Raw genomic sequence first — 19,762 nt, forward strand, 5'->3', positions numbered from 1 at the left:
GTTCTGTTGTCGAGCGAGTTCATTGAAAGCACATCCTTAGTTTGCAGAACACATTCTGCTTTGACAAGGCAGCAAAAGTCCTGCTGCATCCATCCTCCCACTGCCTCTCCTTCCAACCAACAACAGTCACTTTCCTAGGGGACTGTTTCCGAGAAGAACTTTTATCTAAATTTACCTTTAGCCTTCCTGTAGGAATTTAATTGGAGTTACCAGCAAGGAAAGTCTTTCCCTATATTTCTCCTAAGTATGTAGCAGAAGAATTTTCATACCCCAGGGAAAACATTTCTCTGTGTAAGTATTTAAAGAAGATGGAGTTGTCTTTTACTATTGTTTGAGTTCCAGTAACTGCTTCTCCTTAATATTATTGGTCAGTTCTAATCTCCATTTTCTCATTTCTCAGTTGCAGACCATGTTATGTTATGTGCAATATGACAAATGTTTGTGACGTTTAATTGAAAATATGGGAAGTATTGACATTCTAGACTGATAAGTATTTCTAAGTGAGAAATAGTTGTCACCACTGATGGATGTTTGTCACTCTTCTTGACTTTGACACATTTCTAAAGCCCGAACTTACTTGTACCTCGAAGTCTTCAGTATCAACATTCATATAGTTTGTGCTGTGCAAACACTACAGTTGAACTTCATATAGGAGCTGGAAATACATTGTTTCAATGTTATATAGCCAACATGTCAAGTTTACTTTCTTAAAACAAAGAAGCATCCTTCAGAATCATAATAAAACATGTTTTAACATGTTCACCACCCACAAGTTGAATTGCAGAATGGATTTTAGAATGAAGCCCCTGAGAGACCTGTATACGTCCTACATATGAATGGAGATGTGATGATTTATCCAAGAGAAGTTTTACATAGTCAACATTGGAAAATCACTCACAATTTTCCACAATGGATTTAGCAGTGTTGTTTTCACATACAGCAAGATCAATATATCTCCCTGCTCTGCACAGGCGGTGTATGTATGGATGCTAATGTTCAGTCAGTCAAAACAAATAATAAGTTGAAATGAAGTCACTGAACAGCAAAAGAAAAAAATAATAACATGGCAATTTTTTTTGTCCTGGCCAAAGTGACTAAGCTGTGGTTTAAAACTCAGGCAGAAAATCTTGACAATGTAACTACTCATTAAGAAAAGAAGCAATACAGTATACATGGGACAAACATTTAGGTGTCAGACACTCCATTTCCCTAAAAGGTGAGGAAGGCAGGGTCTCTCCAATGTCCAATATAGTCCAGTCCTCTCTGAGTTAACACGGGTGTAGTTAAAAAACATGCTGGTTTTAACGACTAGGCAGGCTTATAGTGTTCCCACTCCTACACCTCTCAGTCTTTAAGTGGTGTTGTGTACAGTACAGTCTCAAGCAGCTATTTAGGGACAGACAGAAAATGAACCACAGGATAGAGAAGAAAGGGCTTAAATGGGCTCTGCCACTAAAACCAATGGATCACCTGGATATCCTGGGCTAGTTTGGGTCCCAGGCAGAGTTTTACTAAGCACCATGCAACAGCTACGTCCATGACAACTGCATTTTGTTACCAGCAGCCCCACTTCCTAAAAGCCACCTTGGGTGTCTACAGAGGGCCACGCAGACCTAAACACATGAAGAAGGGAATATCACAACAGCAGATGAATTTCATGTCAGACAATTTTATGGTAATACACTTTAGAGAGAAGAGATGAATATTTTACCTTAGAGGGCTCTAAATATATTGTACTATTCGTAGATTAGGAAGGGGGCCTGAGTGCCACACAAAGTTGCAACTAAAATGGAGTATTAGAATTCATACAAACAGGGATAAAGAAGAGTTATACTATTATTTCCACCTCTCCTACCACCCCGAAATAAATCCTACGTCACCATTTTCACACTAATCACCCCTCTCTAGAAAGTGCAAGTACAAGAGTGGGAAGCGCAAAGAAGGGTGGCAAAAAGCAATTGGAATCATGAAATGCCTCCAGAAAGTAGAGATGGAAGAAAAAAGACTCTGTAGCTTCATTAGTGCCGCCTATTAAAAACTGAACATTTGGGCAGATTGAGAGCTTCTTTTTTCCCCCCTAATCAAAACAAAAGTAAAACAAAGTCAAGCAATGCACATGGAAATCATTGTCACAAGAATACATTAACATTTAACCACACAGCAAAACTTAAAACCAGACATGAAGGGAGCCAAAGAGACTTCACTGCAACTCCAAAAGGTACTGAGGTAAGTGGAAGCAAGGACTTACATACAGGGGCACCCCCATCCCGCTTTTTTTCCTGTTCTATCTTCCTTGGTCATTTCCAAGTTCTCCCTTGTTAAAATTACAGAGGTTTTATTGCAATAAAACCTGTCTTTCGACTTCAGGAGAAACATTTTCCTGAGGGCTCAGCTCAGCTTCAATTCCTGTCACACTTTTTGTTAAGCACAGTTCAAAACAATATGATTTTTGGGTTTTTTTGGTAGGAGATTCCTGTATACATTTAATTTTCTCAGTTTTAAGGATTCAGAGTTAAAAATATTACTATTCGTGTTTGCTTAGGAAGGATTGTAGGAAAAGTATCTGGACTTCATCTGTCTTTTGCCAAATCCTCCATCTGCACAAGACTGAAACACATCATAATGTAACCTGGTGTTACCAACAGCCTTCATTTTCTTCTGAACAGTCCCACTACTTCAGCCTACATGTTTGCAGGCTTTGAAATATAAACCCCTAACAAAACGATCTGGCATTTTGACTATTACAGCTCAACAGTCACATTGTACATGAAATGCTAGATAAAAGCGGAATTTGTTTATTTGCACTGTGGTTACACTTTGGAGCACCCTAGTTATAGATCAGGTCCCCACGGTGCGTGTCATGCTCATCACTGAAATGCACTCATTGAAGTCGTTTTAGTTTTAACCTCCTGTTACTGGTTAGTATTATGTTTTTCCCTGTCAGAGAAGGGGCTTTAGTACCTTTTTTTTTCCTCTTCATGCATTCACAGACAAACCAGGGAACTGCAAACACATTTTCTGAACAAAACCCATCCATAGTTTTCCAACTGACTGTACTAGAATCTACTTATTTTCTGAAGACCTAACGTACTCTGGCATTACCGTCGTGGCTCTGCACCATCATTCCCATCTTCGTTATGTCTCACAATGTAATTTCTGTTTTTAATTATCCATAAATTTTATCACTTATTTCATAACTAAAAATATGAAACCACATTAGCCTAGAACCATTCCCTATAACCCAGGGAACTGAAATAGTTCTTTTCAGTGATTACTATTACCTGCCAGTCAATCAGTTCTACATCCATTTAACATATACTTTGTGGATAATATGAATGCTATATTTTAATTAACACTATTCTATTACAGCCATTTTTGTCAAAGCCTATTAAAAATATCTATTTTCCAACAAAGTCACATGAGATCACTCCTGTTGTTATCTAAGTATTTCCAAATTTCCAATAGGATCTCATCGTACAGATTTTTTGCCTAGAATTGATATGTGCTAATTGACTTATTTTCACCTGGTTTACCCCACTTCTCTTAGAAAGAAAACTCGGATGGCACAAAATATGTTTTATTTCCGTATTACTCTTATGATTACTCAAAGTGAAGAAAAAAGGCCAGATTTAACCAACTTCTTCAGAATTTGCAGATTCAAATTGCTTAACCATCTGCAGGTTAAAGCTTTTGTTCCTAGTGAGCAGAGTTTAACTTATTCATCCATTAGAGAATTACCTTAGCAAGTAGCGATCCTGCTTTTTTTGAAGTAAATACTTTTCCCTTTTCCTAAAATCTATGCAATTTGTGAGACTTTGATTTGTGTTTTAGCAAGAGAAGGGCAACAACTTCCAAATGAAAGTGCCAGTGAACATTACTAGGTGTGATGTTCATGATCCTCTACTCATATCGGGGTCAACTATTCACAATTATTGTGCTCAGTCAGGGTCTGGCTAAATACCATTTTCTTCAAAGCTACTGGGTCTTTATCGGAAGAGAAACTTGTGTGCTGGAGAATGAGAAAGGACTTGGTCCTATCATCAAGATGCAATTTCCTACATCCACAGCTTTTATTGTGCTAGAAAGAGAAGAAAATGGGAGCAGAGGGAAGAAAAAGATTGTCTGTGAGATTGTACAGATGTGTAGAAATAGCACAAGTTTCTGTGGGTTCCCCAGGCAACTACTGGCTTAGAAAACTGTTAACATGCTCTTCTCCTAGCAACAGCACAATAGCTTACAAAGCACAAAACAGGATCCCCCGAATTCTGTTCATTTAGTTTACCATGTGTTAATATCTTTCTTTTCTTTGTGACCTCAAAATCCTAATCAACATCAAAAATTATGATATCAGACACAAACTAGGTTATAAAGTAGATTATTTGGTAGAGATCAGTCTCACCAGCAGCCTCATTGTTCCAACATAATAAATACAAAGAATACTCTTCAAATCTTAAAAAAGAAAAAGGAAAAAAAAAAAAGACGATGACTATGCCACTAGAGAAATAACAAAGTGGCTGAAGATTTACTAGAAGCTGTGGGGGGAAAAAAGACCCTGCAGAAACATAACAAGTAAAATCTTACTATAAATTCACTTACATGCAGACAGCACATATGAGAGGAATAGAAGACGTAAGAAGCAAACACGACCAGACAAAAAACAGTTGAGTGGTTAAATGGGCAGATAAGGAACAAGGGTTGTTGATAACGCTCACATTTAACCTGAGTTAATTCAAAGTACAACTTCAAACCAGCTATTTTCACTATCACAAAATCCCGACTTTCAGATTACTTTCCCGCTGCTCATGCTGGTGAGGCAGCTCCTCACTTAACAAAACTGAAAACAAGGACATTGAGCTTGACCTCTATTCAGAAACACTTCCTCAAGGGCAAGGAAAGGGCATAACAAAAACAGCCCGGCTTATCAAGCCCACCCCAGTAGATGGCAGTCAAACATGGCATATAAGTCAAGCAATACACCTACTAGAAAAAGTGTAACGGAAAAAGATGACTAAAATACCAGTGAGACAAAATTCAATAAGAAACTATAGAACAGGCATACAAAATCCCCCAGTATTCTAAAGGACAAAAAAACCCTCACTTCAGTAATAGAACACACCACCGGCCTCACTGATTCATACTGCTATTTTGGAACTTTTAACACACATTCCTACAGCTCTCACTATCAAAACCCACAACAAATACAGGCTATAAACTATAAGGTGACAACACGTCAAGCAAGTCTAAGGCAACAATAACATGCAGCTTACTTCGAGTTTCTTCCTGCTCTTCCCTTGTCCCAGCAGCTGCTGCTCAGTGGCAACTGCCTCCCAGCAAATCCAGCTGTTGTGTTACCGCATTAAGTATTAAAAAAAAGCAGGAACAATCAACCTGGTTTAACTTTCCCTGTTGAGTAAAATGCAGAGTACTCAAGAAGAAGCACAGATGGCAAGAAGAAAAATCTTGACTGTACACGTTCTCCACAGGTCAAGGTGTGTGCTGTAACACAAACAGAAATTTTCTCCAATAGCCATTTTACGTGGGATATGAGAGAATATTTCTTCAGGAAAAGACTACTGCCAGATGAAGCTCTTTTCTAACTCACCACATAAATTCTTCTGTCTGTTTTCCTAGAAAACAAAGTAGCAGATTTATTTTGTGAATAACAGAAAAAACCAGGCTGGTGTTGACTTTTTACTAATCCAAACACGCATAAATATAGTTCACCATAACGCTAGTAAGTTAGAAGCATATACTTCTACAATTTAGTGAACACCACCAAAAAGACAAAACTACGAAGGTATTAAAATTTTGCTCTTAAGACTTATTACTGACCAAACATCATTACTTTTAAATTTAAGACTAGCAACATCTATCTGGTATAACACTGCTCTCTTGTGGTTAAATACATGCAGTTCATCTGCAGAATGTATCACCTATTTACATCAATTCTTTCCAAAATTTTCAGATATATTTGATTCTAAGACATTTTTTGCTGATAAGAGGTTTACCATAACCAGTGCCAACTCCACTCCTGCACACTGTGCTGCTACCTCTCTGTTACCTAAAGGGGGAATTCAGACTCCTGTTTTTTCTGCTCACATACAGAAATAATCTTCTTTTAAAGCCTCCTTCAGCCTTCCAGGCAAATAGCCTGAATGAAAATGTAAGCAGAAATTCAAATGTAAAGAGGACTAGAAACATAGCTGGAACAAAAGCACCACATTGTTTTCCTTAAAAAACAATAAAAAATATCCCCATTGCAGGAGAGATCCTGCTGACAGGATTACTGGGGAAAATAACGAATATCAAAATAAAGGCCTTTTGATTATTATAATTAGCTATCAGAACTAATTCTCTAAATAAAGAATACTGTGGAAACTAAAGTCCAGTTCAATCAAAAACGTCTCTCAGCTAAATAGCTAAATTATAGCTAGGTGAAACAGTATTGTCACTGAGCAATTCAGTCAGGGACCACATGTAAACAAAGTTACTTGAAGGTAAACAAGGCAGGGATAACCTAAGTTGCTTTCAAGCTGTTGATACAAATGTTTTAGTCAAAGAAAATAAGATGACAAAGCCATGTTTCCATTAGTTCTGAACGAGAAAAATCTCTGCAATGGTTGATAACCTTTTCATTAGTAAACATCATTGTCTAAGTTTTGCCACTTCTTGGTATTGAAAACTGTCAGATATTATCAGGTGCCACCCACAGACTTCTCAGGGTGTACCAGGGCTCAATACCTAACCTAATTTACATCTGGAACCACATAAAAAAAAAAAGAATCTCTACTTCTAACAAGTGTAGGTGCTATATAGTTGGAAAAATAATAAAAATCACATGGACCATAACTACTTCTTTTCCCTAAGGAAGCAGATCAGCTATGTAAACTACATTACTACATCCAGATCAGACTTTCACACAAAAATCAGAGATTGTACCCAACAACCTGAAGGGTCACAAAGCTTACTGAAATTTGCAGATGTTTCTGACATCTGACACTAGGTCCTTGGCTTAAGATGTACTAAGAAATTTTTGAGATAATTCCCTCCCAAATGAAAATATAACACTTTCAAATTCAAAATTCCCACTGCAAAACACTCCTGCAGGCCAAACTTGTAAAATGATGAAGTCTGAAGAGAATAGAAAACACATACGAGTTCAAAATAGTTCTTCCTGAAGAGCATAAACTGCTGGTCACATAAAGCAAAGTTGTAGCACTTTTGCAGCAAAATCAGAGCTTTGCAGATTAATTCAGCCTCTCACAGCCAGAATTCTCCCTTCCTGTTTGTCAGTCACAACAGAAGGACCACAAACCCCGAGATGCCCCGGACCTACGAAAGCCGGTGTAACGCAGGAGATAACTCACCACCCTGCAAACATCAAGCAAAAGGGACCCCATTCAGAGGCGTCATGCTCACCAGGACTCACCTGCCCCCGTGCCCCTTGTGCAGGCAGCGCATGGGCCTCCTTCAGTGTTGCGCTCTGCTGTCCTCCTGCATCAGCGACCAGAGCAGAAGACAAGGCAGACAGAGCTTTGGCAGAAGGGGTAACACTGCTAAGGAGGGGGCCAAGTTCTGCACGGATGTCACAGCAGTTGTCAAATTTAGGTAGAGAATGCAGCAAATGTGTATTTTGAAAGTGGAAAGAAAGCGAAGGTCAAACTGTTATGGACTGAGAGAGGAATGGGAGAATGTCATAAAGTTCAATAATACCTGAATTCAGAAAAAAAAAAAATCTAGATTACATTTTAGAAGTATAAAATAGCAAGTCACTTAAGCTCCGCTTTTAGTCAAAAGATAACTTTAAAAACTAAAAACAGAAGTATGGGATTTGCACAGTAATTTCTTACAACTGTGCAAATAAGTCTCAGCAGCACGAGGAAATCCAGCTGCCAGTCTGCTTTGTGCACATGGGCATGGAAATAGAAGACACACAGGATATACAGGCTAATTATATATATATATAATTATATATCAGGATCATTAGACAAAAGATTAAGTGAAGGCAGCTACTGTAAGCAAGAGAGTGAAATAAATTTGTAAATAAGGGACTCCATCAAGTACTCTGGCAGGAAAAAAAAATGTAAGCTCTATTTTAATTCATTTTAGACAATACAATCTATTTAAGTTGGTCAGCTCTTGAGATACAAAAGAAGACAAAACCCCAGTACCACACACAGCTGTGATATAAAGAAAATTTTATTTCATAAACTCTTGTGAACTAAACAGACTTCATGTGGAGAACCCAAGGAGGGAGTTCAGGTTTATACACACATGGAATTCAAACTATTCACTAGCAGATCTCTACAAGGTCTTTTTTATCTCAGAACAGAACTCAATGTTATCAGCATTTAACAGACAGCCTGCAGTTTCCTTACAGCATGACCCATTTTCACAAACATAGAAGTCTATCTACTGACCCAAAATAAGTTAGAATACTGTTTGCACATGGAATATGGAGTTGCATCAGTAAACTACAAAGAAAACTGAGGCAACTATACCATTCTAACGAAACAGTATTAGCTGCCATTAATTACATACAGTCAGATACATATAACACATCAAAAAAAGTTTGCACTTCTTCATTTTTTACACTGAACTGCAAACAGAGTGCACACCTCAGCTGCCACACTAATAATTATTTTTCTTTCACATACACTTATTGCCTGCATCTCCCAGGTTTCAAACACACTGCACCATAGCAATAAAAACCTTGTTTTGGCTGTGTGCATCACATTCACAAGTTTGGCTGCTGGGAAACTGTGGAGGGGTTTCTGTTAGATGGAGATTTGTTGTTGAACCAGCCAGGCCCAAAGGAATTTCATGGCCAACTCAAAAGCTGAAAACAGGACCTGCCATGGGAGAGAAGCACTTCTACAATAACAAGGCCCTAACATGATGTAAATCACAGACCCTTCAGCAGTGAGACTCCAGCATGTGGACAGCTCATGAACATAGATGATATCCAATCAGTGAATGCATGACTGGAGCGTGGATGCGTAATCAGAGAATAGTTGCATATATAAGGAGGCTTGTTTCTGTAATAAAAGGCTCTAGTGTGATTCACATTGAATCAGAGTGCAGGGTCCTTTATTCACTCCAACAGGAAACAAAGGAGAAGGAAGAGGCAATTTTAGAAACTCTGCAACCCAAACTTCAACAGCCTGGAAGAGACATGTCCTAGAACAGCACCTTACAGGAATTTCAAAGTGGACCTGCCACTTATACACGCTATTAAATTTCTTCAGAAGTCTCCATCAGTTAAATATGAGCTCTCACTTTCCACGTTGATACCTGATCAACTTCATCAGTTCTTATAAGGCTCGATTTTGCATTTGGCTTCAGACTGCAATGTCCAACCTGGGCAGCAGGGATGGAATTAAACAAAATTATACCCATGACAAATGAATGAGAAGGTATTTAAAACAGACAGTTTGGAAGAGTTGTTGCACTTAGGAAAAATAAAATAGTAAGTCTGTGCAATTGCCTTAAGTACATTTATTCTTCAAAACACTCAAGAGTAAACAATCAGAAGCTTGATTATAAACTGTTCCAGGACCTAACTTTGTATGTATTATAGAATCAGGCATATCACCTATGCAATGCAATGGTCTGCAGCATCCAAAATACAAGCCTGGTTGTTTTTAACAAGTTCTAAGTTTTCCTTTGGGGAAAAAAAAAAGTCCACAGGGAAATTTATTAAGACTGCACCAGAGATGTTGACTCAGTACAGTCTGCAAAATAAAAGAAATACTTGTGGCAGCTAAAATAAAAAAAAAATAAAAATTATATCTGCAAATAGAAACACACGCCTTAATTTTCCTTAAATTTCCAGCCAGGCAGCTAGCCACTCATATAAGCAGCCTTCAAAGAATGTCTGGTTCTCCACAATATGTTTCACATTATTTTCCTCCATTATGCTAACAAAAGACGGAGTCCAAATCTTTCTCTCGCTCCTAAGATACAAAGATAGAATTGCTAAACATAGAGACACAGTTTTAATTACTACCACCTATTTGTATCTATCCCTACTAAGCAGTTCTGCAGTTTGTGGAAGTCTCTAACAAATAACCAACAGTAGTGTTGGACACTAAGTTGAAGTAGCTTGTACAGGCTGCTCCACAGAAACTAGTGCTCAGGATCACCTCAGCCCAATGGCTTTTTCTGCTGCACTTTTCTTGTTCATAACAAAACCTGTATTTTTCATAGGCTTTGCAACAGCCTTCAGAATCACACCTCATTCTGGGTAAAGATGCAAACTATGGAAATTATGCTACCTCAAAGAAAAATATTAAAGCAAATGCTTTCATTTTAAATTTCTGAACCCATAGCATGTGTTGCTCAGACCTCTCTGTACCACCCGAGCATCTTTATTGGTAAAATTAATAAGTCAATAAGTAGATAGTATTCCTAACTAGGCACAGTTTCCATGTGTGGATACTTGCCAGTTACCATCAAAGCAAATGTCCATATTTCAATTAACCATGAGCTGAATTGTGAAGGTCAGTCTTCTAAAATTTTTCCTCTTGGAGCATCTAGAAGTATATTTACCAGTCTAAATCCACCCAAAATAATTAACCTTTGAGGTTCCCTGCCTTGACTAATCCTTGAAAAAAGTAACTACCTACGTTGATGGCCTAAAAATATTGCAGAAAAGATGTAGACTCTCAAAAAAAAAGAAAGCAACTATCAATGTGTCCTGGTTTTGTTAAAAAACAAGTTTCTCTTTTAGTGAATTTGCCTGTCAGCTAAAGCCTTCTTATTAGCTGCATTTTCGTTGAGAACCAGATACATGTTTTGGTAAACATAGCAATGGAATGTGAAGTTATTGATAACGAATGGATACAGGTCTCCTGAGAGGGGCAACGAGAAACAGGTGACCAAGAAACTGAACAACAAAGCATAATATCCCATTCACGTGAATACTTCATATAAAAGCAGGAGATCACAAGGATCTCATCCCTTTTCATCCCTTTCTTTTCCTTTTTGTTTACGGCCAACATTAGGAGAGGACCTTGCTAGTCGTCCCTGCAAACTGAGGCCTAGTGAGAGACTGAATCCAGTTCCTGTTGGCTGCAGAGTCCAGTCCAGGACTTTGGATGCTGGCTCTGCAGTTGCTGAGACTTTCAAGATTGGTTCTGTATATTTTGTATTATTTTCTCTATTCTTATTAGTAGCATTAGTAAAACATTGTTAATTTTTCCAACTCTCTTCTCTCTGTCCTTCTTTCCCTCCCGATCGCCTGTCCTGAGTGGGAAGGGGGGAGAGGGAGGGGCCAAAAGGGGAAGGAGGAGGGAACACGGGGGTTAACAATACATCTGCCACAGTTTTATTGTCACCCCGCAATCAAAACCCTTGACACAATGGAAACAGCAGTCACTTCAAGAACATAAGAACACATTCTTATATAAAAACATACCAGTGGGATCTCTGGACTAGAAAATGGGGAGCTTTCAAAAGATCGATTTTCTTTGTCCAAAGAATCATCTTCATCATCTCTATGTGCAAATTTCTGCTTTAGTGCATGAGTTAGTACAGCAACTGGATCCCAACCTGAACTTTGCCTCTTTTTGGGTCTAGAAAGAGGAGTACCTCCAGGTGACCTATGGAAAATAAATAAATAAATAAATAAAGATTTTTGTCTCCTGACCACAATCCTGTGCTGAGTGATCTAAAAATCCAGAAACACAACTTTTGTATACACCCTATCCTATAAATCCTTGATTACACAAACAATGCTCCTAATGTTACTTTACAGAAATTCACCAAACAGGACTAACACAAGTACACCAAACAACTTGACAGCCAGATTCTGAGCTTGAAAATATAACTTGATGCTGCTCCATAAAGAGAAATAGCAGTAAATTAACACAAAATATTGAAGTAATACAAATTACTGAGGAAAAAAAGCAAAATGTGCAGTTCTCATAGCAGGTCTCATTTGTAAGTTATATTAAGGTATGTTAGTGGGAATCTCCCACTAAAATTTTTTTCATAACCAGTGTGAACATAATTTGATTTAAACTTCATTAATTTCAAGTTCAGAACAGAGTGCCTTTCTATGGTCTCACAAGAAAGAACAATCTTAGACAATTCCTCAGAGCAATTACATTTAAAGAAAACAACCACTTTAAGTCAAATATGTAGCCAGGTGACCACAAAACCCCATTGATAAACCACACTTGAACTCAAGTTCCATTACCAAAACAAAAAAATCATCAGATTTGGCACAAAGGTTTCAAAGACTCTTTTTTCCCTCCAAATGAGCACCTGAGCATCCAAATCTGACAATTTATGGGCAAGAAATAAGAAGTAGAGTTTGCATTTTAATTTAGAAAGAAACTGTTATTTTCAAATTAAAAAAAAAAATCAACAGATAGCAAAGACATGCAAAATCAAAATAGGACCTGCAACCCAAATCCTAACAAATGTGCAAATTAGTGACCAGTCCAAGAAAATGAATCATAAGAAAGGCTTCCTAACCACTGAGATATTTTAAATAAATAAATCTAGAGATATTCACACTTCTGCTAGTAAGGTGCCAAAAAAATTATTGTACCTATTTACACCTACAGACAGCACCGAGCTCAAAGTCTGGCAGTTACAGCAGAGATCATTTAATGTGAAACTTAAAAAGACTGATTTCACCCTTCCTATAAAAATTAAGCTGTTAGAACACTTGCCCAATGAATAAGCTGGTGCTCAGGTGGTAAAAACTGGGATCTCCAGACTCACAGCTTCCGAGAACAGAAGTTCAGAAAAGACATCTGACAACCTCTATTACACCTAGCACAGCAGAGCAACACTGACCCTAAGAGGTACTGCAGTCTTTAGTAATGCAATTCTGTAACATGTCAACTGTGCTTACCCTCAAAACGATAGACCATTAAAATTTTGTATAATCCAGCTTCACTATTGAAATACAAATTTACAAAACACTTTCAATAAAATATACTGCATGTATTTTTACACTTTGATGCCAGAACCAGAATACTTTGGGTACATTAAAAGTAGTTTTCCAATGTAAGGATTTGTCCTTTCACAGCAAAGGCAAAAATTTATTTGTTCAGATCAATTTCCTGTGACTGTGTAGGCAACTTTGCAAGTGATCTCCAGACAGCAACACAGCCACTTATCCACAGCAACCTGAGATTTGCATGCTAAAGCCGCAGACTAGTTTTAAATGCTGTGATATTCAGTGTCTTTTAAATGCATCTAAAAGCCATGTCACAAGTATCTATATTTCAAACTGTGAACTTACAAGTTGCCAACTTAAGTTTGTCAGCAGTAGCTGCCCATTAAATGAAGTTTCACACTGGTGTTCTCTGGTGCTTCTTAAGCGCTGCAATGCTTACACAGGCTTGGCTCATTCAGACACACATTTAATTCAACCCACCTCTCAGTAGCTCTCAGCTGAACTTTGTTTAGGTCTTTCAAAACATCCATCATACTAGGAACAGTCTTTGTCCTCTGGGGATCAGCACTATCAGCTGCAGTTGAACCACTGTTTCTTGTAGCACGACGTTGTTTTATAAGTTCAATTGCTGAATTACTAGCACCAACACCAGATGGTGCACCAGAAGGAAGCGGAGGAGGTGAGGGGATTACAAAGTGATTGTGAGACACAGACAATGGTGTAGAAGTCATGGCTGGCACTGGGTAAAATCCATCTGGAGTGTTGAATGTTTTAAAGAGTTCTGGATGCAATGATAAAAGAAAAACAGTGATTTTATTTTTAGTAAGTGTACCTTCAATTAACAATATTAAGCAACACCTAGGATGACTCAGTTATAAGTCAAGACATGATGGCCCTCTTAAGGCACTTTCTCACACGCCTCACACATTGTAACACAGAAGAATTATATTTAAAACAAACAACATGATTAATTTCAAAGTTACATATTAAGAACACACGAAATAACGGATCTGAGGTGTCTTTTGCTGCCCTGATTTTCTGCATTTGCCTTCAGTCTAAACACTATATAAATCAGCAAAGCAGCACTGCAACAGCAAAGCAGCCTGCTACTACATAGTCCATTCTCAGTGGTCTGAATGTAAGAATACCTTGCATGAAGCAAAGATAACCACAAAACACAAAGCAGACTGCAACACTGAGCACAATGGAGAACAGACAAAAGAGCCAACGGAACACCTAAATGAAGCACAGAGGTGCCTGCACTGTTTAAGTTCACTTGGCACAACGCACACAAATGTAACTCACTCATGCCAGTTCAAATGTTTTAACAATCACAGCGCAAGTAAGACAATCAAGACCTCAACACTTTCTTTTCTGGAGCAAGGAACTAAAAAAGAGATCACAAGGCATATGAACTCCAATCTTTGATACTCTCTCTAGTGGCTGTTAGACATAACTATTGCAGTATTTGTTTTTGTTAAAACCTAACTTCCTTGGAATATTTTTTTAATCTATTATTTTAACAACTTGTCAGAAACAGTACAAAAACCCCAAATATCTAATTAATAGTCTGTAACCTTTTAAAGTAGTAATTGGTAATCTATGGACAGGGTTGTTACTAAGATTCTTCACAAACATGGAAATGAGTATAAAGATCAGTTAGGATCAGCTACATTCAAAATTGGCATACAGGCCACAAAAAAAAAAGTGGAGGGCTACAGTGCCAAACACCAAAAAGAGACAAAAAATACTATATCCTTTAAATTTTGTTGGTGTAACTTCATTTAGCGAAATTAAGAGATGTTCTCTATTGACATCAGACACAGCAAGCTGTGAGCAAGCACTCTAAAGCAAAAAAAAGGAACACTGGTCTGCTTCAAACCAGGAAGGGCTTACTTGAGGGAACGCTTCCCAATGTCTGCGCTGAAACAATCGCAGCAATCTGCATGCGAAGAAAAGTCAGCTCATCTTCAAGCGCAGAAATCTTCTGTAGGGCTACTTGATCAACAAGGCTGTCCTTTTGTGTAATGTTTTTTGGAACACTTTTTATTGAACCTACAGATGGATGTAGGTCACAATAAGCTGTACTTTTTTCTTTTCTCCATAATTCAGTCCTAGAAAGCAACAAAAGATACAGTTTCAAAAGGCTCAGCCAGCAATGGAAACCTCAAAACTTACTGTCTGCTCAAGCAAGTTATCATCATTGAGCAAGACATAAGTTTGCAAACTATTTAAGAAAACACTATACTTTTAACAACTCATAACCTTTAAAATAGTTTTTAAGTCTCCCTTTGCTCAGGTATGATGCAGGTCTTTGAAAAGGCATCATAAAAATAGTCAGATAATCTACTCAGGGATAAACTACACATTGTAAGGTCACTATATAAGACTGAGCTGTTATTATTCAATGGCTATTAGACTGAAACCATAAGGGGGGGATCTCCCTCCTCCCTACCTGAAACATTAGATAGGAAAGGCAGGGAGAGTCAAATAATAATGACCTCTTAATTTGGCTTCACACACTTTAGCCACTTATCAAACTCTAAAAGGTGAACACTGCAAGCAGTAACAAAGTTGCAATTTTTCAGAAAATGTATTGGAGAATAATAATGAATTTTAATACGCACTTACAAAATAATAAACTCATCTTCTGTAAGCTACATATGAACACAGACTGCATTAGAAAATTGTGCTACAAGCCTCAGGTTTTAATTTTAGAAATTGTTTAAAGTCTGTGCCTAAAGAAATAACCTCAAAATATAGAGTATAGACTCAAACTATCAGAAATTCATTGTAAAATAAAGAACTAAATTTACTTTTTTTTTTTTTTTTTCAAGATGCACTAATTTTTTTGATTGAAACAAAACCAGACTGTTTCCCTTACACTAATCATCCTTTTACTTCAAATCAGACCTGCAGCATTGCTTTCCAATATGCCAAAATCCCTTGCGCTGCATACTGACTCAGAAGGAAAAGATATCAGTTAGAATACTCCTTCTCGACAAACATCCCACAGAGTCAGGAGAGGAGGAAGTAAAAAGAAAACAATTGAAACAACAAAAGAACAAACTTTCATGGATCTGTGAACCAGCTGAAGAACAGCACAAGGAAGACACAACGGGGCACAGCTCCTTTTAACAGTATTCTCACTCTTGCAGTGTTTTACAGCTGCTGCAAAAAAGACCCCCATAATTCAAGAGTAACATCTCAGGAATAATAAGATGAAACATGACTTTTTATTCAGGAAGTTTTTATAAAGTGTGTGATTTCATCAGTTTCTTGTAGTTTCACTACAAGCAAGCACCACAACGATTACAAACAAATGCAAATATGAAGTAGAATTACATTGTGTGATACAGATGTAGTACAGGACAATATAACTGTCCAAATATTAATCTTGGTTCTGGCTGGCTCATCCTCTGCTATTGAACATATCCTTTACTAGAACACTAAGGCAACTTTCTACTTTTTCTCTAGTGAGGGGAAAAAAATGAAAAGACTTGTATGCTACTTGTGTCTGAAAATTCCTGGAAAATTTGTCATTTCACAATACTTGTAATATTTTAAGATTGTAATGATATTTCCTTTAGCACTCCACAAAAGCTAGAAAGAATTTTAAAAATTTACTTTGAATATACTTTATATAATAAAGAAATCATGTTTTTCTTTCCATCAAAGCAACCATCAATGTTTATACACATAGCACTGTAGTAATCAAAGTCAAAAGGAGATATTTAAGTAATTTTTCTTGTTCTCCCCTTTATAACATTTGTCAAAATGCCTGTAAACTAAATGATAAGAATAACATTATTGTATGTTGCAATACACAAGTTTCTCTTAAACTCCATCTCTCACAAATTACTTTGCGAGTGAAAACAAATTAAAATACTAGTAATGCATCTGATGTTGTGTTATTAGGAAGAGAAAACTGAGGAGTAAATTTCAGAAATCTTTCACATAAAAATACTTTACATAGCAAGAATTTTAAGATAAGCAGGACCTGCATCTCCCTGCAAGGGCTAGGGAAAAAAAAATAAAAAGAAAGGAAGACATTGGTTACTTTTATTACTCCTTTTTATGCGTATAGTCTACTTTTACTTACCTAAGTCTAGTATATGCTTGTCCCTCATCATTTGCCACCCACAGGACATCAGCAAGTGATGGGGCTACAGGAGCTGGACCTCTACTTTGTTCATGGTAACTCAATGGACTTGGGTCTTGAACAAGCTAAAAACAAACAAGGGCAAAAAGGTATTAAGAGAAACCAGATTCAGCACATACTACAAGTTCTGCCTCAGCAACAGTAATTTTTAAACAGTGCTGTAAGCAAGTTGATAACAGTGAGCATAAAGGACACAACACAAGAGCTACGCAAACTGAAAAGAACAGGAAAGCTATCGCTAAATTAAGCAACTAGAAAGCTTAAATAGCTGAAGTATAACAATAAATCACTTACTTGAAAATAAGGTCTTGGGGAGAGCTTTAAGGAAAGAATTGTTCCAAGTCTACGAACAACACTTCGAGTAGATCCATATTCCTTCTTTTGGTAAAAAGATGTGACCTAAAAATCAGAATACCTTTTAAACTGAGACGGAAAATCAAAGCCCTCCATTCTTATAATCAAAGTTATTAAGCAATTCAATGTTATATGCCATAAAATACAACGCAGTTAGGTTAATATAACTTTTCAATTTAACTTTTCAATGTACTCCTCAAGCTGAAAGTTCAAAGAGGCCTACACTGGTTTTAACAGACTGTTTCCAAAACACTGCCAAGTTACAGCCTGTGTATATATATAGATAAATATATATATGCAGCCTGTACCCAGTATATTCTAGAGTGGCACAAAGAATGTAGAAGCCACAGCATGTAGAAAGTCATATTCTAAGCTATCGACAAAAGTGCACATTTGAGTAACCATTTGCATCCATATAAGTCTCGAGGAAAAAAAATTAGCCAAGACATTAAATAAGTTTAATGTACCTTGACTTGACACTTCCTTAGGACTGCATATAACTGCTGGAAATGCCTTCTTGATGCGATTGCTGAGGGAAGGCACGTTCTGACTGTATGACTGATACTCCTGCCGAATATGCGACTTTCCAAAAATATGGCCTGTCAAAACAAACGAGAATCCCCGACAACGAAACAAGAAAATAATCGGGATAACTCTGCCAAACTAACACTCCTAGAGATGCTGCAGTAGTTTCACATAAATAAACTAAGGATTTCCTGATGACAAGCCTCGGCTACTGACACTCCTCAGCGCAGAGCTGCCCATCCACTCCCGCTGTCACATCAGCCCCGGCCCTGCCGCAGTTCACCTCTCCCGTTTCCCACACAATAGGTTTCCCAGGCCTCTGAAAACACAGGATTAGCTGGTACTTGGTGATCTTTACACAGTCTTTCATTTAACATAGCAAAACGTTAACATCTGAAGTTTCTGATTTTTTTCTTTTTCCCGTTCAGATGAAAAAGAACACCTTGAACAGCGGTATCAGAACAGAGACCCCACGAGACCCTGCATGCGGGCAGCGTGCCTCATTACACCCGCGAAACTCCCTCAACGACAGACCCCACGGTGCTCCCGGAGCGCAGCCCACCCGGCCACCCAAGCTGGCGCCCGCTCCTCCCCCGACCCACAGCGGCTGCGGACCAGCCGCCCCAGCCCCGCCTCAGAGCCTCACCTGGTCGGGCGGCCAGCCGAAGTACTCCAGCACCCGCCTGAGGAGATCCAGCACCAGCGCCATGGCCGCCGCGCCCGCTGCAGGGCGGAAGGGAGAAGTGACCGCACCCCGCAGGCAGGGACAGGGCGCCTGTCCTTCCTCACCAGAAGCAGCCGGCGCTCTCCCTCTTCCGCGGGAGCCGACAGCGGGCAGCGGAGAGCCCGCACGCCTCCTCTTTTCAGGCCGCGGCCGACGGGGGCAAAAGGCGGCCCGCAGCCCGCTCGGGCTGACAGCACCAGCCAGGAGCAGGGGTTGGACAGAAAGGAAATCAGGCCAATAGGAAGCAGGCGTGCTCAGCGTAGAGCCAATGAGAGGGCGAGGGTGGGCGGCCCTCGCGGGGGGTGTCGGGAGGGGGGCACGTTTGAATGCCGACGCTACGCCAGGCGGGTGCTGTGGGAAGCCCGACCGGTCTCCGCCCGAGGGACGCGCCCGGGTGGTGATGGCAGCCCGATCTGGGCCAGAGACAGCAGCTTTTTCGTGACACACACTGCCTGTTGAGTGGCTTCCAGTGAGCGTGGCTGGCGTGCGCTGAGATGGGGGATCTCGCACCGAGGCAATTCTACCCCCGGGAAAATGAAACTTCAGTGCGTGCCACAGCAGAGGTCATACACAGTAACAGGGAAAACTCAGCAGGGCAGCAGGACATGACCAAATTCATGATGAGTCAGTGTTAAAGAGCTAAACTTAAACGACGTGTTTTAGGTTGCTGTAGCAGGATGCAAACCCCCCTTTCTCCCCCTCCCTCCTTCAGTATGGAAGGAGTGGGCACATCTCCCTCTCTCTCTGCTACTTGAGGCTAACAGCGGCTTTTGTTTGGCCCAGAGCACCCTGGCCAGGGCCGTTAGGAGAAGGGAGTGCCGAGGCGCCAGTGAGCCGCTGGGTGCCCGCGGCCAGTGTGGGGGATGTTTGGAGGCTTCAGGGGCACCCACAGCCAGTGTGGGGGTGCAGGGAAGCTTCTGGAATGCCTACAGTCAGATCTGATCAGCCAATAAAAAACGTGACTCTCGTCGAGACTCCGCCCATTGTTGCGGGTCTCTCGGAGCAAGATGCTGCCGCCGAGAGGCCCCCTCCCCGGGATGGGGACTGCGCTTGCCCTGCCGCCACGGGTGTGAGTAAAACT

The 19,762-nt window shown here is 39.4% G+C and overlaps 1 protein-coding gene across 1 annotated transcript; it reads right to left on the reverse strand.

The window, feature by feature from the left end:
- Positions 1 to 8,181: 8,181 nt before the first annotated feature.
- Positions 8,182 to 18,894, reverse strand: MTFR2 (mitochondrial fission regulator 2). Its single transcript, XM_065057122.1, has 8 exons — positions 18,604 to 18,894; positions 17,900 to 18,031; positions 17,373 to 17,477; positions 17,019 to 17,143; positions 14,813 to 15,030; positions 13,397 to 13,697; positions 11,420 to 11,603; positions 8,182 to 9,360 (listed from the first exon to the last, which is right to left on the reverse strand). The coding sequence occupies exons 1-8, from the start codon at positions 18,664 to 18,666 to the stop codon at positions 9,262 to 9,264; spliced, it is 1,227 nt and encodes a 408-aa protein (XP_064913194.1). The 5' UTR covers positions 18,667 to 18,894; the 3' UTR covers positions 8,182 to 9,261.
- Between the last annotated feature and the right edge of the window lie 868 nt (positions 18,895 to 19,762).

The sequence above is a fragment of the Columba livia genome, chromosome 3 (genome assembly GCF_036013475.1).
Source record: "Columba livia isolate bColLiv1 breed racing homer chromosome 3, bColLiv1.pat.W.v2, whole genome shotgun sequence".
NCBI classification, from domain to species: domain Eukaryota; kingdom Metazoa; phylum Chordata; class Aves; order Columbiformes; family Columbidae; genus Columba; species Columba livia.